Source organism: Convolutriloba macropyga, chromosome 5 (genome assembly GCF_964194025.1).
Source record: "Convolutriloba macropyga chromosome 5, txConMacr16.3, whole genome shotgun sequence".
Taxonomy (NCBI): Eukaryota; Metazoa; Xenacoelomorpha; order Acoela; family Convolutidae; genus Convolutriloba; species Convolutriloba macropyga.
The window spans coordinates 3,455,728-3,477,469 of NC_134472.1; the positions used below are offsets into that span (position 1 = coordinate 3,455,728).

At 41.5% G+C, this 21,742-nt stretch overlaps 1 protein-coding gene across 1 annotated transcript in view; it reads right to left on the reverse strand.

Moving 5' to 3' along the window:
- LOC142339047 (uncharacterized) overlaps positions 1-21,742 on the reverse strand; it is a 135,228-nt gene that overhangs the window by 21,331 nt on the left and 92,155 nt on the right. Inside the window, exons 27-30 of the mRNA XM_075388704.1 lie at positions 18,404-18,615; positions 17,201-17,494; positions 3,680-3,836; positions 2,847-3,005 (exon numbers count right to left, since the gene is read on the reverse strand). Of these exons, the coding sequence (XP_075244819.1) occupies positions 2,847-3,005; positions 3,680-3,836; positions 17,201-17,494; positions 18,404-18,615 (822 nt within the window). The remainder of the gene's footprint in view (positions 1-2,846; positions 3,006-3,679; positions 3,837-17,200; positions 17,495-18,403; positions 18,616-21,742) is intronic.

The window sequence follows — 21,742 nt, forward strand, 5'->3', positions numbered from 1 at the left end:
TTGTAATTTAATGGTATAGTGATCGCCTACAGCTGTTTTCAGTATTTTCTGAGAGGATTTGAAATTTGTAAAAAACACATCAAGTAACGTTTTCGAGTAATTGGTTTCTCTTGTTGCATCTTGTGATGACACAAAAGAGAGCCCAATAGCGCTAAGTGTTGATATTAGCTGGTCATATTTTTTTCCTTTGTGAAAAAAATTAATATTCAGGTCTCCACAATGTATATGTTTGGTATTTGGTTTGAGAACTATTTCATCTAAATAGCTTCCTAAAGTTGAAAACGTAGCTTCATTGGTGCAGTTTGGCGGTATATAAACACAGGTTATAACTTTTTCAGTTCCTCTATAATTTATCAGATCTGATATAGCCTGAAATGAGACTTTTTCCAGTTTTGCAAGCAATTTTGCATTAGCCGCGCAAATTACAAAAATTCCAACGCCACCACCCCTTTTTTTTCTTTCCGAACTAAATAAGCTACTGTAATTTGCTAGATTAAAAATTTGTTTGTTATCTGTTGGTTTTAGCCACGTTTCAGTTAAGCAAATCGCAATTGCCTGTTTCTCACTTTCTTGAAATATTTTGAATTCGTCAAAATTTTTCGACAGTGATTTTATATTTTGCAGAAGTATTGAGTTTTTTTCATTGTTTTTAGTGGAGATTTGAGATGTCACTTTAAGAAATAAGAGAACAGTGCGTTTTGGCAGCAAATTTAAGCCAATCAAGACCATCCCCCTCTTCATTGTATTATTTCAGTCCTTCAAATTTTCTAAACAAATAAATTGTTTCAATTACCAGCAGTTTAAAAAAGAGAAAAAAAAGTAATAATAAAAAGTTTCTTCTTTCTTTTCTTTTCTTTTTTTTGCTTCCTCTGCGGAAATCAAAGAGTTTTTTTTATAGTGTAACCATCTCTTGCCATCAGCAAAACTGCGCACATCACAGTTTGCTAATGACAACTTGCGGAAATCACAAGCAAGACAGTCACTCTTATAAAAGAAAAAACACACTAAGCTAACCTTAGCCTATTCTAATTGACCTCTTGCGCTGATTAATCAAATTAACCACACGTTAAGTTCTGTGTTAATAACAGTTCAGTTATTGCAATATGTTAACAAAAACTATTGAGTTTCACCCAGACTTCTGATATTATGAAGTTTTTGTCAATGTCAGTGTTGTCTTGTGTTCTGCTTTTTGTGAGCCGGCGAATAATGATCATCATGGTCATTGTTGTTTGACCTCGCGTTGTACGTATTTTTTCTTCACAGCCAAAGCATTATCCAGGTCATCAACATCATTGATTTTTTTGTATGTTGGTTTTTGGCTTTTGGCTTCCTCGATCAACCAAGACAGAGACAGTGCAGTTATGTGTACTGACAATCATATTTCATTTCACTGCTTCAGCTTTTATCTGTATATGTTCTTATTATTAATATGATTTTTGGCTTTCCTCAGCGCTCTTTTCTTCTTGAAAACTTCCAACTTATCATTGAAGTAAATAAACTTGCATATCACCGTTGACATTTGGTATTCTGTCTCAGTGTTCGGTATTATATGACACGCTTTAATGCTATCAACCGTTATTTTCACTCCGAGAAAATCGTCAAAAAATTGCAATGTGTCGTATGTCACATTTTTACTAGTGCGCGCGTTAAAAAGAGGATTCAAAATGAGTACACTATCTTTTCGAGAATACCTCTCCTGGGCCCGCAATCGTTCATTGATGTTTTTTTCATTTGCCCGAAGAATTTTTAGTTCCTGATCTTGCTCAATATTTTTTTGTTTAAGATCTTTAACCTCCTTACAAAGTGCTTCAATTTTTTGTTGTGCGTAATTGTTACTCACGACCTCAGATGTTACTGCTACTGATGGTTGTTCGTTGCTCTCCATGGTGATATGACGATAAAAAAGAGGAAAAAGAAGTAATGAATAGTCTAGAGTAAAACGTTTAGAAATACGTTTTTCTTGGTTATTTTTAGATTTCAAGACGCTCTTAAGAAAATTTTCTACTAGTTTTTTTAAAAACAATCCTCTCACGCCTTTTTTCGCTTTTCAGTTACTCGCTGTATCTAAACTCTAACCTTTTTGTAGTAAACTAACTTACGGAAAAATGGCTAAGTTTAAAAAAACATGCAGAGAAAGCATCCAAGGACGGAATTTCGTCTCAAAAAATACTGCTTTTGGAAATACTACTGATTTAGTCTAAGAAATACGGCAATTTTTCCTATAAACCCATCCCAAGCCGTTATGAAACTAAAAGTTGATATTTAACCGGTAAGATAAAGAATTCAGAACAAGCAATAAAATGACGCTTTATTCGTTCTCATTTCTGATTCTATTTTATACTGCGCCATAAAAAACTCCTTCATTACCAATCATTTTGCAAACTAAATTAAAGCTCGTCGTTTCATCTGGATTAGAAAAAGATGACCAAAAAAGTTTATAAATGTTCTTTCCTCCAATTTTTTTTCTACTTTTTTCTATTGCTAATAGAATTACTAATTTTGCTATTTTTTTCTATTCCTCCTAGCTTAGGAATCTTGCGTTTGGTGAACTTTTGGTTCGTGTTGAGCTATTTTGGGCAACTTTTATTTTCAACTTTTATTTCAAAAACTAACTTCAGGAGCCACCAAATGACATTTCTCTTTTCCTTTTACAGTTTCCAGTGAAAACGTGAAAATTTGACAGAAGAAATAAGTTCTGCTTGTTATGATTACTTGAAAGGCATGTTATATTGTCAACAGCAGGTTGTAAAAATAAACCGAGCTCTGGCAAAAACTGATGCACTCAAAAACAATTTATAAAAGTGCATATGTAATCAAAAAGTTGATATGAAAAAATAGCTGCTGGCCCTGTGTTTGTTGGCAATGGAATCGGACACGAAGCATGGGAGGTTGCCTTTGATCCAGTTTTTGGTTACTCGGTTGTAGCACTCGAACCACAGCTGGTCATTTATGAAGGGCACCAGAGCTTCCATCATGTACTCACGTAATTTGATCATGTCTGTCTTCTAAAACAAAAAAATGCAATCATGATAAGTTTCAAAGAAACTTTTTAGAGCGTACTAAGTTTGCATTGATGACACCATTAAACCAGATTATGAGAGCCAAAGCTAGAGCACGTTTACTAGGAAAATTTTTCAATACGATCAGGACCCTGATCGAGAATTTATCTCAAAATTATACAATAAATGCGCTAAATTTTCGAAAATTTTGGCGCAAAAACCTTACTTAATAAGGCGCTGAAACTTTGTAAGGAATGCGCTGACGATGCGTTGAATTTTAAAAGCTCATTTTCAAAATTCAGCGCAATTCTTTGAGCTGAAAAAACGCGCTGAAACGGCGCTGACATCTCGACCCGGGAAGTAAAGATTGTGTGACTCTGATGGCCTCACTGATACCTCTATAGCCCTTATCGACAATTGCTTAGAAAACAGCTTTATTTTACCACAGTCTAGATTTAAAGATGCTTCTAAAAAATAGTTTTTCACATTTTCAATAAAACCCGTTTTTTCCACATCTATTAAAGAGAAAACAGATAACAAGGTCAATGCTCTCACAAGCGGGCTCTGTATTTTGACATGATCAGAGAATGGACAAGTGTAAACAGTCACTGGTTTTACACTTATTCAGTGCTGAAAAACTTTGGGAGCGACTCCGGGCCCCTTAACATACTTTTACCCACCTGTGATGGGTTTAGCCATGAGTCAGGGTGCACTCCATAAATCTTGGAGACATCTCTCAAAAAGACGTGTCTGTCATCCCCTTCTAGAATATTCTTACTGGTGTCAAGGCTGAATTTCCTCAGTGGAGGAGGTCGGTACATTAACCACAAACTGAATCTGAAACAAAGACATAGATAAAGAATAACGTAAAAACAAAAAGCAACAATTCTTATACAGTTTTCGGTCACAACAATTCATCGAAATTTTTGAAGTACCTAGAATGAGTGCCCCAGCCCAAAACAGGTATGAGCCAGACGGACATCGGGCGCGGACAGGGGGTCCAGACTGAGCAGACTTTTACTACTCTGAGCCAGACTGATCTGACTTTTGTCACCATGGACCAGACCGAACGAACTATGATGTTATGGTGCCAAACAAAACTGACCTTGGTCACCTTAGGCAAGACTTAAAAAACCCAGCGGACCCTGGGCCATACCGACTTAAACATACAGAAGCATGTTACAAAATTCACTTGTTTTTTTAATATTCACAATATTTTTTTATTAAAAAAACCGTTAATTCTATGTACAAAGCAGTTTTGGAAATCAAATTAGCCTGTCTGTTTGAACGTCTACAGCGGTTATGGAAAAAACGTACTTTATTTTAGACAGGAAATAACCCCTAAAGAAATAAACCCTTGCGGAAATAAACCCCCACTTTTAACGAGCTGCGCATTTAGCATGTTTGGCCATACCTCACGAGCCATGACCATGCCTTACCGGGGTTTATTTCCATGGGGGTTTAATTCTTATCTAAAGTTATGTGGGGTTTTTTCCCGTGGGGGCTTAGTTCCTAGACCCGTCTTCTCTATGTAGCTTGTTGCTATCGCTAAATATCAGCGGTTGCTCACAAAATTATCAATTCAGCCCCTATGTGTTTTATGCAGAGGAACATCTCTTCAATCGGCCCACATCGTTTCTTTGGACTTCGATTAGATATTACCCAAATCTCTTGATATTACCTTACCATTATAAAATTTAAATGCTGATTCCGAGCCAGATCAAAAAGTAGGCATGGACCAGACCGAAATCGGGTATGAGTCAGCTGTATAGCAAGCCAAAATTTGGTTTAAGCCCAGAACGAGGTGTGGATCAGACCAAAATAATGCATACGCGAAACTGAGAAGACCAACACGGCAGGACCTAAGAGGCCGAAATTAGGCAGACGGAAAGGCGCGACCACAAATTTGACCAGACTATGACCTCCATCTCACCAGAACCCCTGTCTGCAACACAAGTCTGTCTGGGCCATAAATGTCTTTTTCCGTACAATATCCTAGTTAAGACCTAACATTGAGGATAGCAAACACCCTTTAACCTTTGTCTATGCACTACAATTTGAGCAGACTGTTACCGAGTAAATTGAATTGAATAAATTATATCATTAGATAGAGAATTTTTGTGCGTATTATATCAAAACTTTCGCTTAGATTTTCCGTTCTAAATGCAACATACGTATTATTTCTGAGAAATACAAAGGCCGATTTCTCACTAAGAATAACTTCCAAAATGGCTCAAAACTGATCGCTTAGCCTAACAAATTCGGTTTTTTGAACAGATTAGTTTAAATCGGTGACCTAGACTAAGACCTGCTAAAAAAGATAAAGCTAGATTTGCCTCTAAGAAAACGATGCTTATTGCCTTGACGTTTCGATATACAGTTGATCAGAAAAAGGTTGCCTTAACGTTATGATATAACGAATAAAGATTACGATAGAGTGTTTTCACCTATATTTTTTGATGCCGCGACCGGCTTCTCATGTTTAGCTCGATTGTTGTGATAAACTTATTAAACAGTTTAGTTTGCCAACAACAATACCGAGAATAACTCACACTGTTATCCACGACCGACATTTACCGACATTTAAAATTCGAAACAAGACCTGTATGGGTTCCCGCACAACTTGTAAGTGAACAGATTATCCCGAACAACTTGTAAATTACGTCCTTGATTACGTAACCTCAAAGGAAAAAACAATGGTCACTTCTGCCGATAGAGGTCACACAAGCTCTTATGCTCTTGATATTGCATGTGGAGCTGGTCTGTTCACGAGGAAATTAGCGCGTTTTTTTTTCAAAGATGTGTTTGGAACTGATATCAGCGTGAAACAGCAAAGTGTGGCTAGACAATAGAGTCCTGGGAACCAAAATCTTGCAAGATTTGGACAAAACAGCACATGTTAATGGTGACAAGTTGGCCAAAAAGAAAAATGTTACTGATGCAAAGAAAAACTGTAAGACTCAACTGAACTCACTATTTTTTTTGATGTTCTAATTTGATCATAGAAACCGGCAAATCTAGCAACCCCCAATACCCTACCCCTTACAATTTTTTTTGGAAAACAATATTTTTGACAAATTTTTGTCAAAACCCAGAGATAATCAAATTGCGGTGTTTTTTTACAGTTCTTGACATAAAAGCGAAGCAAAAAATAAAAAAAAGTTTGAAAAAATTGACCAAACTTGATAAAATTTTGCAAAAAAATTATATAAAGCGTTGATAGATGACAGATAGAACACTTGTATAAAAAAGGGTAGAATTAAGAGTTTGGTCAAGATTTTCAAATTTTGAAAAAAAAGAATCAGATAACTGATTTTTTTTTACAAATAAGCGCTTATTCTTGGTAACTCGTGAAAATCGTGCATTTAACGTCAAGGTTCGGAGTTTGAGCAAAGCTCAAATCAATTATGTTGTAAAAACATTATATGGTTTTCATATTAGCTGCAAATTCACTTCATCACGCCATAAAAACTTTGCCTCAAGCGTTACAAGACCATTATAAAAGAGGAATTTACGCATTACCGGGTCTGAGTTTTAATCCTAACGCTTTGAAAGTCCTAAAAACCGCGCAATTTCAATTGAGTCACTTCTTCCGTGATAAAAAGAGGCTAGTTATATGGCATGATGTGGTGAACAATTCATTGTCCCGTCATCGCAGTAACAACAATAAGCCTTTAACACCTTCGCAGCTTGTTGAAGTGCTTGAAAAGTATCAGGAGCGCATAGAAGCTATAGTGTATTGCCCCAGAGAGGGAACTCAAGCTCAAGCGTAGTACTCTAGTTACCATCCATTTAGTGAAAGATATTGTGTCTAAACGTAAACAGAAAGATCTTAGTTTACTTAAAGAGTACAGAGCATTACACCAAAGGCCTGCGCTTGAGCTGAAAACACTCACTATAGTCTTAGCTCATAAGAACAACCTCCGGTCCTTGATAACACGCTCCCGACCGAAGAAACTTTCAAAGCGCCGTCGTAAAACGCTTCGCACCCGTCATGCGTTCGAGGAGGCGGAACTCACACAAGCCTTTGATAACCTGAATGTCACTTAGTCTTGCGCTGTTTTGGGAGTCTACCCGCTGACTGGCGGTGTGACTTAGTTAACTCACGAGTTACGGGTTAGTTTGTGGTTGGTTCTCTCCGATAGCGCTTTACTAAACGTTTCGCTCTCCCCATTCTTCGAGTTTTTCACTACCGTCCGTTTTCCGCAGGTTATCTGGTTTCATTTTCCGCTTCCGTCCTTTTGTTTCCGTGTCACTTTGTTTCCTTCTATCCCCCGTTTGTCTGTTGTATGATGTAGTATGTTGAGTTTTCCTGTAGTAAAATTTCTTTCTGCTAGTATGCTGGTTTGTTGTTTGGTCTCGTTCCTTTCAAGGGTGTGACTTAAGTTCATTCTGTGGTTACGGCTGGCTTGTTTCGTGACTTTCACCACACTTGTTTGCTAGCAATTTGTTATAGCTTTATTAATTTTTGTAGTATGCACTTTCGTTGTCTGGGTATGGTGGTTTGCTAGGGTGTGACTTAAGTTTGTTCTGGAGTTACGGCTAGTAAATTTCCTGACCTTTTCGACTTTTGGTTATACTACATCGTTGCCGTTAATTGTTTCATCTCTGATGTTTTGATGCCGTAGATAAAGCCCCATAATGTTTTGTGCTAGGTTACCTAACAGTAGCTCCTCTCCGTCTTTCTAGGGTGTGACTTAAGTTTATTCTGGAGTTACGGCTAGTTTGTTTGGTTGAGTTCGTTGTTGTGGTCTGCTAGCATTGATCTTCCCGCCTCCTCGCTTGTGGTTAACCGTCTCCCTCCCGTGCTATCCCGGCTTCCCGTCCCGTCGCGCGCTACCCGCTCAACGTTCCCTTCTCCTCCGTACCGTTTTCCCGTTTCGTCGCGCGCCATCCGCCCGACGTTTCCGCCCCGCCCGTGCCATTTTCCCGCTTCGTCGAGCGCCTTTCGCCCGACGCTCCCGTCTGTTCGTCCGGTTTCCCGTTGCGTCGTGCGTTACTCGTTCGGCGTCTCTCTCCGTCCGTCCCGTCTCCCGTTCTGCCCCTTTCCGCGCTTCCTGCGCACCGTTCTTTCTTTCTTTCGCCGGGTACTATTGTACTCGACGAACATCTTTGCTCTTCGGCGGTTTGCTAGCCAAACCGTCACACTAGGGTTCGGTATAACCCCTTTGTGTTGTGCTGTTGCATGTGTGTGTACTCTATATTAGTACCAAATTAAACTTGTGGTTCCTGTTTTTCTTAAGATCATGACAACTTTGCAGGACAAATTTAACAAACTTTATAGTGCGAGGGCAAAATTGGAGGCTGAACTAAATAACATCTATGGTGAAATTAACAATGCTGTTGATAAGCAAGACAGGAAAGTTAATATCGAACGTCTGATTGTGAAGTGCAAAGATGCTTTTACTAGAGTAGTTGATAAGAATGAAGAGCTCTTTGATCTGGCACAAAAGACTGAAAATCCAGATGCTGCCTGTAAGAACCTTGAAAAATGGTTAGAAACTGTAACAAAGAAAACTGATGAGTTCATTGCTGCTGCTCGAGGGTATATCAATTCGGTCCATGACAAAGAGACAGCAGAGCAGTATCCCTCTCACCATTCAAATTCAAGTTCACATATGACTTCCTCAAAAAGATCAAGTCAGCGTCAACGATACTTAGAACTATCAAGACTCAGAAGGGAGGAACTTGAGAAACAACATGAAGCAAAGCTTCGCATTGCTAGACAGCGTCTCGAAATTGAAAAACAAACAAAATTGCGGGAATTGGAAATTGAGCAGCTTGAGGAGGATCATCGCAAGGAAGTAGCTGCTGCAGCACTTGAGGAAATTGAGTTGATGACAAAATCATCAGCAGACGGGTCAGGTACAGGCAAAATGAGTGGGCTCTTTACGGAGAGAAGTTCAGTCAAGAGCAAGAAACTTGTTCAAGATTGGATTAATTCGTCACCGGCCGGGAACATTGCAGATGTTGCAAACGAACCGAGTTTGCACTTTTCTGGTTCCATCGCCCAATCCAACCAAGCAATTGTCCAACGACCTTCTTCAGCTCAACTTGCGAACTCACACTTCAATCTCAATACACATAGTCAAGTTGAGGCCAACATCAACCTCCCTGTCCAAGAACCAAGTAGTAGAACCAATGTAACCAATGATGCACATGTTGCAAACAACATCATGCAAGAGCAGCAACAGCCTCAATATACGCCTCCATCACCAATAAACTTTGGTATGCCAACTCAACTAAACGCCCCAAACACAGCCCGACAACTGTCTCAAGCAACAATGCACTTCGATGGTTTGCAGTTAGATCATCAATTCCCTCGCAGATCGAGCATGCCGGGACAGTTGAATTTAGTCAGCCCTCCGCATTCACCACCTTTTAATACAATCGTTAATGCTCCTCTAGTACCTAATCCGCCACAAGCACACATAAATGTACCAGCCCCACCATCCCCCGTTCTAAACCTCGAACCACCGCATTTCCCGTTAATCCCACCAGCATTCCGCTTTCCTCCTTCGCCGCCACAAGCACTACCACTACAAGCCACTAACCCCGTGGCGAACAATGTCAATCTGTTACCCCATTCTCCGCCTGCACCATTTGTTTCCTCCGCAAACGTTTTTGTACCTCAACTAATTCATCCACCACCCCCACAAAAGAGTTTTCAGCCCCAAAATTTTGTCCCTATAACCCACGCACCTCCTGCTCCTCCAGACCCAAATGTCTGGCGTTTTCCGGCAGCAGTCCCATCTAATGCAGTACCACTTGTACGTACATCTGCAAACTTATACACCGCACAACCGGCCCCGTTAATCAACCCTCATATCACTACATCGCTCCGCTCCTCTCAAGTACAAGCAGCAGCAGGCGCTCAAAATCACGTAACATCAGACTTCATGCAAGCAAATCCATTTAGTTCTTCCACAGGTACCGCCCCCACCTTTGTCACTCCGATCATTCCGCCAACGTATGGAGCTACCGTTCCGAACCCGTTGTGTTGGGGTGGCCCGCCGCATCCCACACCTTCGGCTCCTTCTTTGGACTCTGTGGATTTGATAAAGCAGTTGGCGGAGGCAATCACTTGTAAGAAGAACGATCCACTGCCCGAGTGGAAATTGTCACAGTACAATGGTGATCCACTGCAGTGGCACGAATGGTTCGGACAATTTAAAAGCGCCATAGACGCACAGTCCTTGACTGATGATGTCAAGTTAACATATTTAAAAACGCTTGTAACTGGAAAAGCTAAAACCGCCATCGCTGAGTTCGCATACTGTGGTTTAATGTATAAGGACGCACTTAAGACACTCGAACGTAAATTTGGCCAACCACAGGCAGTAGTCAGTGCACACTTAGACAAACTCAGCTCTTTTCTTCCACTTAAGATGCACAATAGTGACAACATCATAAACTATCCTGCAACAATTTCAAGTCTTGTTGGGGTCTTTAAATCACTTTCATATGACTCAGACCTTAAGAGCGCCTCACTTCTCAACACGGCTGTGCAAAAATTGCCGCCCAATCTGAAAGAGTCTTGGTCACTCTTCACAGTGAAGAAACATTGGGTAAAGCCAACACTTCTTGACTTCAACGATTGGTTGAAGGAGAAGGCGGAGGCACATGATTTAATGAAACAAACTTCATCGAAGGCAAGAACTGAGGATAACACCAACTCAGTAGTAAAGACCAAAGTTGCCTCAAGAACTTTTGCTGCTAATACACAAACTAAGGGCACTCAGAGACCAGCCTCAACATCGGCAACGCCTGCAACCCCTCGCTGCATTGTGTGTAAAGGTAACCATCGCATCTGGGAGTGTAGGGTATTTAAAGAAAAGTCTCCCACTCAGCGAGCAAAGGTAGTGGCGGAAGCAAAACTGTGTTTCTCATGTATGAGAGAAAAGCATATGTTCAGGCAATGCCCAAACCCCAGGAAATGCAGGAAGGACGGTTGCAACAGCTCCCATAATACTCTTCTCCATGGAGCTGAGAGGGTTTATCCATCAAAATCCCCTCCAAACAACAACAACAGTAATTCTAATGCTGGCGCAAATCAAAGTAAACTTCCTAGTGTCCAATCATCGAGCAAGACCACCACTTTGTCATCTGTGAGTAATGTGAAAGGCCTCCTTCAGGTGACTGAATTACAGTTAAAGAGCTCTAACGGTAAAGATACCACGGCTTTAGTTTTGTGTGATACCGCTTGCAGTAACTCTTGGGTGTCCAATGATCTTGCAAATAGACTTGGTTTGCACGGTACAGCATTGAAATTAACAGTCAAGGGTATAAATACCGAGGAGGTTGTAGACACTAAGTTAGTTGAACTAATTGTAACACCACGCGACAACCAAGCATTTGAACCATTTAAAGTCAGCCCTTACGTAAAGGAAAATTTGAATGTAGGCGCCGATGTCATTAACATTAAAGCACTTCAGGAAACATACCCGCACCTAGCAGTTCTAGACCCAGTTACATACTGCTATGGAAACATCGAGATGATACTTGGACAGGATGTGTATCATGCCATCCGCCCGTTAGAGTACTTCGCTGCCGACGAGAAGTCCTCGCCCTTCGCTGTTCGCTTGCCCATAGGTTGGGTTCTAAGCGGCCCTCTACCGTCGTCTTCAGGTTTAGTCTCGACTTGTTTCAAAGCTAATATGGAGCAGGATTTTGAACTCGCTAGTCAGGTAAAATCTTGGTACGCTTGTAACAAGAAAAACGCTTGTAACTGGAAAAGCTAAAACCGCCATCGCTGAGTTCGCATACTGTGGTTTAATGTATAAGGACGCACTTAAGACACTCGAACGTAAATTTGGCCAACCACAGGCAGTAGTCAGTGCACACTTAGACAAACTCAGCTCTTTTCCTCCACTTAAGATGCACAATAGTGACAACATCATAAACTATCCTGCAACAATTTCAAGTCTTGTTGGGGTCTTTAAATCACTTTCATATGACTCAGACCTTAAGAGCGCCTCACTTCTCAACACGGCTGTGCAAAAATTGCCGCCCAATCTGAAAGAGTCTTGGTCACTCTTCACAGTGAAGAAACATTGGGTAAAGCCAACACTTCTTGACTTCAACGATTGGTTGAAGGAGAAGGCGGAGGCACATGATTTAATGAAACAAACTTCATCGAAGGCAAGAACTGAGGATAACACCAACTCAGTAGTAAAGACCAAAGCTGCCTCAAGAACTTTTGCTGCTAATACACAAACTAAGGGCACTCAGAGACCAGCCTCAACATCGGCAACGCCTGCAACCCCTCGCTGCATTGTGTGTAAAGGTAACCATCGCATCTGGGAGTGTAGGGTATTTAAAGAAAAGTCTCCCACTCAGCGAGCAAAGGTAGTGGCGGAAGCAAAACTGTGTTTCTCATGTATGAGAGAAAAGCATATGTTCAGGCAATGCCCAAACCCCAGGAAATGCAGGAAGGACGGTTGCAACAGCTCCCATAATACTCTTCTCCATGGAGCTGAGAGGGTTTATCCATCAAAATCCCCTCCAAACAACAACAACAGTAATTCTAATGCTGGCGCAAATCAAAGTAAACTTCCTAGTGTCCAATCATCGAGCAAGACCACCACTTTGTCATCTGTGAGTAATGTGAAAGGCCTCCTTCAGGTGACTGAATTACAGTTAAAGAGCTCTAACGGTAAAGATACCACGGCTTTAGTTTTGTGTGATACCGCTTGCAGTAACTCTTGGGTGTCCAATGATCTTGCAAATAGACTTGGTTTGCACGGTACAGCATTGAAATTAACAGTCAAGGGTATAAATACCGAGGAGGTTGTAGACACTAAGTTAGTTGAACTAATTGTAACACCACGCGACAACCAAGCATTTGAACCATTTAAAGTCAGCCCTTACGTAAAGGAAAATTTGAATGTAGGCGCCGATGTCATTAACATTAAAGCACTTCAGGAAACATACCCGCACCTAGCAGTTCTAGACCCAGTTACATACTGCTATGGAAACATCGAGATGATACTTGGACAGGATGTGTATCATGCCATCCGCCCGTTAGAGTACTTCGCTGCCGACGAGAAGTCCTCGCCCTTCGCTGTTCGCTTGCCCATAGGTTGGGTTCTAAGCGGCCCTCTACCGTCGTCTTCAGGTTTAGTCTCGACTTGTTTCAAAGCTAATATGGAGCAGGATTTTGAACTCGCTAGTCAGGTAAAATCTTGGTACGACATGGAGTCGTACGGCGCACTTAAGCAAGTAGACCCACGATCCGCCTCGGATGCGCGTGCGCATGAAATTCTTGAAAACACCACCGTGCATAATGGAAAAAGGTACGATGTAGGAATGCTATGGGCTGAAGATAACATCAAACTGCCCAACAATTACTTCTCAGCGCTGGTTCAATTGAAATCTCTGGAAAAGCGGCTTACGAAAGACCAGACTTTAAGGGAAAAGTACTCCAATACCATCAAAGAGGACTTAGACAAAGGCTACGTAGTAAGGGTCAAAGATGCTCATAAGGTGGAAAGTCGCTCGGAACGAGAGTGGTACCTACCACACCATCCGGTTGTTAACCCGAACAAGCCGGGCAAGGTCCGTAGGGTACTAAACGGAGCAGCTAAATTCCATGGCGCATCTCTTAATAAGTCATTACTCACCGGACCTGACTTACTGCAAAACCTAATCTATGTACTCCTACGGTTCAGACAACACCCATTTGCCGTATCCGCCGACATCGAGGGAATGTTCCTCCAAGTTGGAGTGTTACCATGTGATCAACCATCATTGCGCTTTTTGTGGCGGGAGGACCCCACATCAAATGTTGTGGTACACCAGTATACGCGCCACATCTTTGGGGCAAAAGATTCGCCCACCTGCGCCAACTACGCACTTCAGCGCACGGCACGCGATAATGCTAAGGAGTACCCAGAAGCTGCGAAAGCCGTCCTTGAGAACTTCTACGTGGACGATTACTTGGACTCAGTGGAATCCCCCGAGAGGGCCCTCATTAGGTCGAAGGAATTGGTAGATCTTCTCCATCTAGGTGGGTTCAAGCTTACTAAGTTTGTAAGCAATGTACCAGATCTGGCTGACCGAATTGATGGGTCTGCTCAATCCACTGAACCGAAGGTCATCGTTTCATCAAAGGAGGAATCAATGCACGTGCTTGGGCTTAAGTGGGATCACAACAACGATACTCTGGTTGTGAGTAGGGGCACTAACAGCACCATCACGAAACGTTTAACACAGCGCTTGGTCTTAAGTCTTGTGTGAAAGGTCTACGACCCAATTGGTCTTGTCGCACCTTTCACTGTTGGTGCTCGGTTAATCTTGAAAGACATTTGGCGTGTCAATGGACAAAGTTGGGATGACGAGTTACCTAAGGACACAGTTGACAGATTCCTTGCCTGGTGTATTGAACTGCCGCGGTTAGCTGAGATCACTATACCGAGAAGTTACTTTTCAGGACCATTCCAACATCTTGAACTCCACATGTTTGGTGATAGCTCGCAAGACGTATTCAGTGCAGTAGGTTTTCTTAGGGCTCAAGTAACTTGCCCCTCCGGGGAGATTATAACAGAGCTGGCGTTTGTCTTGGGCAAGGCCCGTGTTGCACCTATGAAGGTAATGACAGTTCCTATGTTGGAATTACAAGCCGCTCTCCTCGCTGCCCGTTTAAAAAGGGAAATCTGTCGAGCATTAACGGTTACTGTGGACAAAGTCTTTATGTGGACAGATAGTACAATCGTCTTGCAGTGGATAAACTCAACAAACAAACACCCCATCTTCATTGCAAATCGGGTTAGTGAAATCCTGGAGAACAACAGCGTTGACCAATGGAACCACGTCGCCACTTGTGATAATCCGGCAGATGCTGGCACGCGTGGCATGTCCGCTGAAGTTTTGCAATCAAGTAGCTGGGTGAGGGGTCCTGACTTCTTGAGAACTAAGCAATTCCCTTTTGTACCAAATACTGTCGTCGTTGATAACATCAAGCTCGGCGTTGAAACCAAGGAACAAGATGATGACTCCATCTCATCTTTAGCCGCATCTGTAACCAATTCCCCAAAGGAACAAAGCATTATTCTGATCCCGTTTGATAAGTTCAGTTCTTATCAAAAATTACTTCGTGTCACCGCATATTTGCTCCGTCTTTTACCAACTCATGAAAGTTACCGTACCGTAGACGGCAGCATAGCCGACCCTGTTGAGCTTGACGAAGCCGAGCGTCATCTCCAGTACTTGGTTCAAAGAGAGTCCTTTAATACTGAAAGAAAGGATCTTCTTGACAGCAAATCCGTTAAGAAGAGCAGCCGCATTGCTCAGTTTACTCCGTTTATTGGGCCTCATGGTCTCATCCGTTCTTCTGGTCGACTCAGACGGCTAGTGGAAATTGACTTTGACACTAAGCATCCTATCGTTCTGGATGCGCGTCATACTTTTGTTAAACTGTTTCTGCGGCATACTCATTTGAAGAACCATCATCAGGGCATCGATTACTTAAGGTCAAAGGTTCAAGAACGTTATGCCGTCCTAAAACTACGTTCCACACTGCGTTCCATCAAATCAAACTGCGTCTTATGTAGAAAATTCCGTGCAGCAACCATTCAACCTATCATGGCAGACCTACCAAAGGAGAGACTCGCATACCAGTCTCCTCCCTTTACCAACACCGGGGTCGATTACTTCGGACCATTTTACGTCACAGTTCGTCGGACTACCGAGAAGAGGTGGGGATTTCTCTTCACTTGTCTCACTACTCGTGCTGTCCATGTTGAAGTTGTCCCGTCCATGGACACTAGTTCCTGTGTAATGGGAGTTGAGCGGTTCGTCTCCCGTCGGGGTACTCCTGCTATGATTTGGTCGGATAATGGTACGAACTTCATTGGAGCGGAGAAAGAGCTCCGTGAATGTGTGGAAAAATGGAATACGCTCAACATTGCTGCCGAACTTGCACATAAGGGCATTAAGTGGAGGTTCAATCCACCCAGTGCGCCACACCAAGGTGGCATCTGGGAGAGGTTAGTTCGTAGTTTTAAAAGAGTACTGTACACTATCCTCGGTACGCGTCGCCTCACAGATGAGGTGTTGAACACTACTTTTTGTCTGGTCGAATACGCACTAAACTCACGTCCCTTAACGCCCGTAAGCGCCGACCCGTCCGACCTAGGCGCGATAACACCTAACTATTTTCTACTCGGTAACCAAGCAACCAGAATTCCGTCCATCGTTGGCGTCGACGAGTTTGATCATCGTAAGCGGTACGCCCGTGCACAGTCATACGCCAATGCAATTTGGGCACGTTGGCTCAAGGGGTATGTACCTACGTTGAACCGTAGATCTAAGTGGCAGACGCCTGCCGAGCAGCACCTCAAAGTCGGTGATTTGGTTTGGATCGTTGAAGAAGGCAACCCTAGGGGTTACTATCCAACTGCTCGGATTGAAGAACTTCGGTACGGCTCCGACAGCGTCGCCCGCTCCGACGTCTTACGCACGTCATCCGGATCGCTCGTCCGCCCACTCGTTAAGCTTGTACCAATCCTCCCAACATTTTCTTCCGGGCCGGAGGATGTTACCGAGTAAATTGAATTGAATAAATTATATCATTAGATAGAGAATTTTTGTGCGTATTATATCAAAACGTTCGCTTAGATTTTCCGTTCTAAATGCAACATACGTATTATTTCTGAGAAATACAAAGGCCGATTTCTCACTAAGAATAACTTCCAAAATGGCTCAAAACTGATCGCTTAGCCTAACAAATTCGGTTTTTTGAACAGATTAGTTTAAATCGGTGACCTAGACTAAGACCTGCTAAAAAAGATCAAGCTAGATTTGCCTCTAAGTAAACGATGCTTATTGCCTTGACGTTTCGATATACAGTTGATCAGAAAAAGGTTGCCTTAACGTTATGATATAACGAATAAAGGTTACGATAGAGTGTTTTCACCTATACAGACGAAAATAAAAAAAGGCAGAGTTTTTGGGAGCAAAAAAGTTGAAATTCAATCCTCGAAGTGCAATTTTGGTTCACCATATTTAGAAAAATCGGATCTTTTCCGTTTGACCCCAGCTTAGTGGGTGTATATTATTTGCACCCCTCAGAATTACGAGCCATACTTTAACATAATGAACAACTATGTAATGACACGTGGTGTGTAACTGGGGGTGCATAACGTATTTGTACTTGGGGGGGGGGGGGGGGTAGAACAGGAAAAGATCCAAAAAAATCTTACCCTTTAGTGGTCGTGTTGAACTTGACAGGAACATGAACAAATGCCAGAGAAGCTGCCAGCTCTAAACTGTCCACATCTAACGTCGGAACCCTAGACTTGTACCCGTAGCACTGAATGACCACGGGTCGCCTAATGGGCGCGGCCATTTTAACTTCGGGTTTGAAGATGAGTGGCTGTGAGTCACGTGACTGGAGGAGGTCCTCGGTGGAGAGACGAGTGAGGACGTTTTCAGAGATAGTGGTGCTTTTACGTGAAGAAATTGTTGATTGCGTGTCGACTGTTGCGTTGAAGATTCTGGAGAAAATGATACCACTGATCACAGTACTTTTATCAGCGCACCAAAAACTGTAAGCCGCTAAAAACGTGCCAGATGTGGACCTCGACTTATGGAAAGACCATGATCGACTCAGACCCTGTACGTACCAGTACCATTCATATCAAATTTGGGGTCCTTCCCATTATAGATCCCCCACAATGAAATTATAGCCCCTCATTATTGTATATTTACCATCATGGGGTCTATAGATTATCTGACCACTAAGAAAGGGGTCTATAGTGGACAGACCTGATATTTGTTTATTAATGTCTTACAAATGAAAAGATTCATTCATTTGACCTTGCATTCTGAACTGTTATTAATTTTAAAATGCTGCTGTTTATTTAAACGGCTTTTATGATCTCATAAGGGCATTAAAATAACAGGTTGAATAAAAATCATATATCAGAAACAGTTGCAAAAACATAGGTCGCTTTGAAGAAAAATTGAACTGAAAAATTGCATAGAAAAGATCAACATGGCTAATATAAATGATATAAACTGCGTTTGAGAGCAATTAATTATAGTAAAATAAGCCATCCCGTACCTAAGGCTCAGTTACAATCAGTACTGATTCAGAACATTTTCAAATAAATTTCAAGTTTTAGTACTGATTCAGAAGGATTTCAGAACAAACTGTGAAGTGAATTGTGGTCTTCTCTGAGTCAGAGCAAAATTCAGACAAAGTATTCAGTATTCTTCTGAATCAGAAGATAGTTCAGAATTAATCACTGAATTAGCTCTGAATCAGACAAATTTAGTGCAAAAGGTGACCTGAATCAGACTCTGATTCAGTACTGAAATTGCTTTAGAGTTAGGTACGGGATAACTGTAACCAACAGTTACTGAAAAGACGCCCGTATCGCGAACCTCGTGTTGCAAATTACCTGGTTTTGATTTGGTAGACATATCTGTGTAGGTTCGAGTCTCTTTCTATGAACTGAGAGAGGGGATTCGAGGGCACTTCTATCTCAGTGAGGATGAAGAGGAGAGAGAATAATTGTGCGTCTAGAGATGTGAACACACCACCCAGAATGTACGCACTCTTCGTCAGGATTGACGAGAGCTCTTTCAAGTATGTAATTGCCGATTGGATTAGCTGAAAAGAGAAAACCCACAGTCTTTTTGACAATTGAAACAGAACCATTTTAGATTCAGCAATAGAGCAATATAAACATAGCTGACTGAACCCAGGAAGGGCTGCTGAAATGTTTGCCGGCGGTAAATTGTTTTGAGATATTTAAGCCCGAAAAAAACATTAAACTGAAAATTTACAAAATGTTGAGGCATAGGCTTTGATATATTCGGAAAAAAATTACCAAAAACTGTTTTGACGTGAAATTGAGATGTGGGAAATTTTACGGAGATGTGGGAGACTATATGGCCCGTGTAGAATTTAGTTCCTGCGTAGTTTATTGACACCTTTGTTAGTCGCAACTTTATCTTTCGCACCCAGAACTTTTGCGGGTAAAATAAATAGGTCCTAATTTTGACAGGTCTCAAATACAAATATGCGTTTTAACATTAGGGCTAATGAAACAAACACTTAGGACTGAAATACCTTGTTCTAACAAAGATAAGACCGAATTAGTACACAAATGACCACCAATACCAAAAGTAGAATTTTGCACGGCAAATAACACCTGATAAGAGGCACACAACATTGTGGCGCGATTTGGGGCAAGGCAAATAAGACCAAGATTATTCGAGTTGGAAAATCTCGAGGTCATTCACATTAAAACTTAGCCCGTGTAAACTACAACCAAAGGAAATTAATTTACTGTCCTTAATTTTTTCATTAAAAACTGAACTTAGCTAATTGCTATTATTGGCCTTGCCCCACCCTTATTCGCCAGGCTTTAATAAATTGTAGCACTATGGACAACAAAATTGTAAAGGCACGACATGGAAAGGCTCCAATAAAACTACCTCCAGTGCCTGGCAAAACGCCACGGGCAGAGCATATTCGAAACTCCAAGACGAAGGCAAAGAGGCGAACAAAAAGCGGCAAGTCTAACAAGGGAAAAAAGACCCTCGCAGCGAAACAACAGCCACCGAACGTTCAACCACAGCAATCAACGAGCAACAGCAGCAACGCGAACAACAACCTCAACCAGCTTATGATAGCGACTTGTCCGAAGACGAAAAAGCCGAGCAACGAGCGCTATTAGAAATAAAGAAGAGAGTGCAAATCGAGCGTCCATATGCAGTGTAAAATCAAACTTTAATTTAATTTAGATAACTGTCATTCGTGTGCTGGTCCGGTTTAATAAATTATGTCATCGAAATTGAACAACTTACCCCTCATTTTTTTGGCTTAACACGAGTAACAATAAAACAATGCATTGTTCCACCGCTCATGCCGGCTTTTAAGTAGATTCCTCCTCTATTTGGGCCCTTTTTGTTTCCAGTGTAACAATTCCAGTGGGCTTGCTCGAACCCATCGGTCTCATAAAACATATAAATATTAATTCTAAAGGTTCGAGCTAGCATTCTCAAATCTGTTCTTGTAACAAAATTAAGATCATCTGGGCCATTAATAAGAGGGGCAGCGCCCATCAGGTTTAATAAGTGGCGGTCCGGGCCTTCCTTTCGTAAGGAACGTATTATTTCCTCAATTTTTCCGCCTTGATTAGGGTTTTCAGTCAAAATTGTGCTAAGTGCAGCGCACACGCAATTGTAATCGGGATCAATAGTGTCCACGGTTTTAGGGATAAAAGAAGTAGGATCTAACGAAGGGGCGTTCTTGAAGCAATTGTTTTCCAGTAACGGCCTTTCGTTAATAACGAGGCCTAATTCGTAACAAATTCTATCCAGTGTAAGGCGAGGAGCATGAACTAAGGGACCGGTAAAACGCCGATAAGTAATTTTGTCATTGCAATAATCACAGTTACGTACTACTTCTCGAACGATAGGCTGGGCTGCCTGGACATCGTAAGATTGTTTAACAAGCCGTTCGAGCTCAACTGCTTTAATATGCTCGTGGTCCCGATGTAATTTTTGGATAATAAATTTTGCACTCCTTGAGTGCAATACTTTGAGTCCGGTCTTTTTATTAAATAAAGTTAGGTTGGGTTTGCTGTAGCGACTACATAATTGTTTAAAACGGTGCCTTTTCTGTCGATTAATACATACATCTTGTGGAATTGTCCCACGACGATGAAAATTGAGAATAGACTGATATAATTGGAAATCCATTGGCGCTCTAAGTTAGTAGGTAAATCAAAGCTAGTAGGAATTAAGGTTTAATGAATTTGCTAGTTGGTGATTTGCTAGTTTACTGGTATTTGCATAAGATCATTGGCAAACGAGAAATGGCGTGCGCATATTGACTAAGTTATCAGAGCATGAAATATTGATTTGCCACTCTCTGGTACCGCTTCAGCGCCCCTAATTGTCCAAATCCAAGCGTCCGCATTTTCACCACCCCACCCCCGAGTCCTGAAAACCCTACATCGTCAAGTCCGATCACCATGAAATTTTAACTGATCACTCCAAGAACAATTCCTTACACATTGAGAAAAACAACGGGCTTTCTGTTAACTGAAACCGATCTTTTGGCCTTGAAAGTAAACAAAGACAAAAAAGATGAAAGACGAATTTCTTATACTCCTTTGAAAGAAACGACACTTTCCAGAGTCAAAACATTTTACCAAGGCCTCGTTCAGAGTGGAAAGTTGAGATAAATTACCTTTCAATCCCAAAGTATAAGCACTGAAACTATTCTACAAGGGAATAAAGGACAAAAAGAGCTCAGTTTTCTTTTTCCCTTTTTTTGATGACTCTAAGGAAAGTTTTAAAGTTTTATTTAAAATGGAACATTACTCCAGCTTAAATGGGAAACAGAGGTGTCATAGTTCAAATTGGATGCGTATCCGTTACTTAGGAAAAGAAAAAGCAAGCGTGCGAAGGTTTGCACACATATTTCTCCGCATGAAACATGGATGGTGCCATAATCTGAAATTATCAAACCGAGTTAAACACCCAGCTCTGCTCATCTCGAACAAACATTCACATAAGATAAGTGGCATCTTGTGACCGACCTTCCACGCCAACTTTAACACTTAGACTTTAGGTCAGAATGTTCTAAAAGGAACGACACGTTACGTTTTGCTGATAAAAAACTGATAAGGTTGAGTACCCTTAGGCACAAGAGAAAACCGCTCAGAGAGAGATTTTCTAATCTGAAAAGCAGCGGTTCGTCAAACAAGTTAGTTATAGTTGAA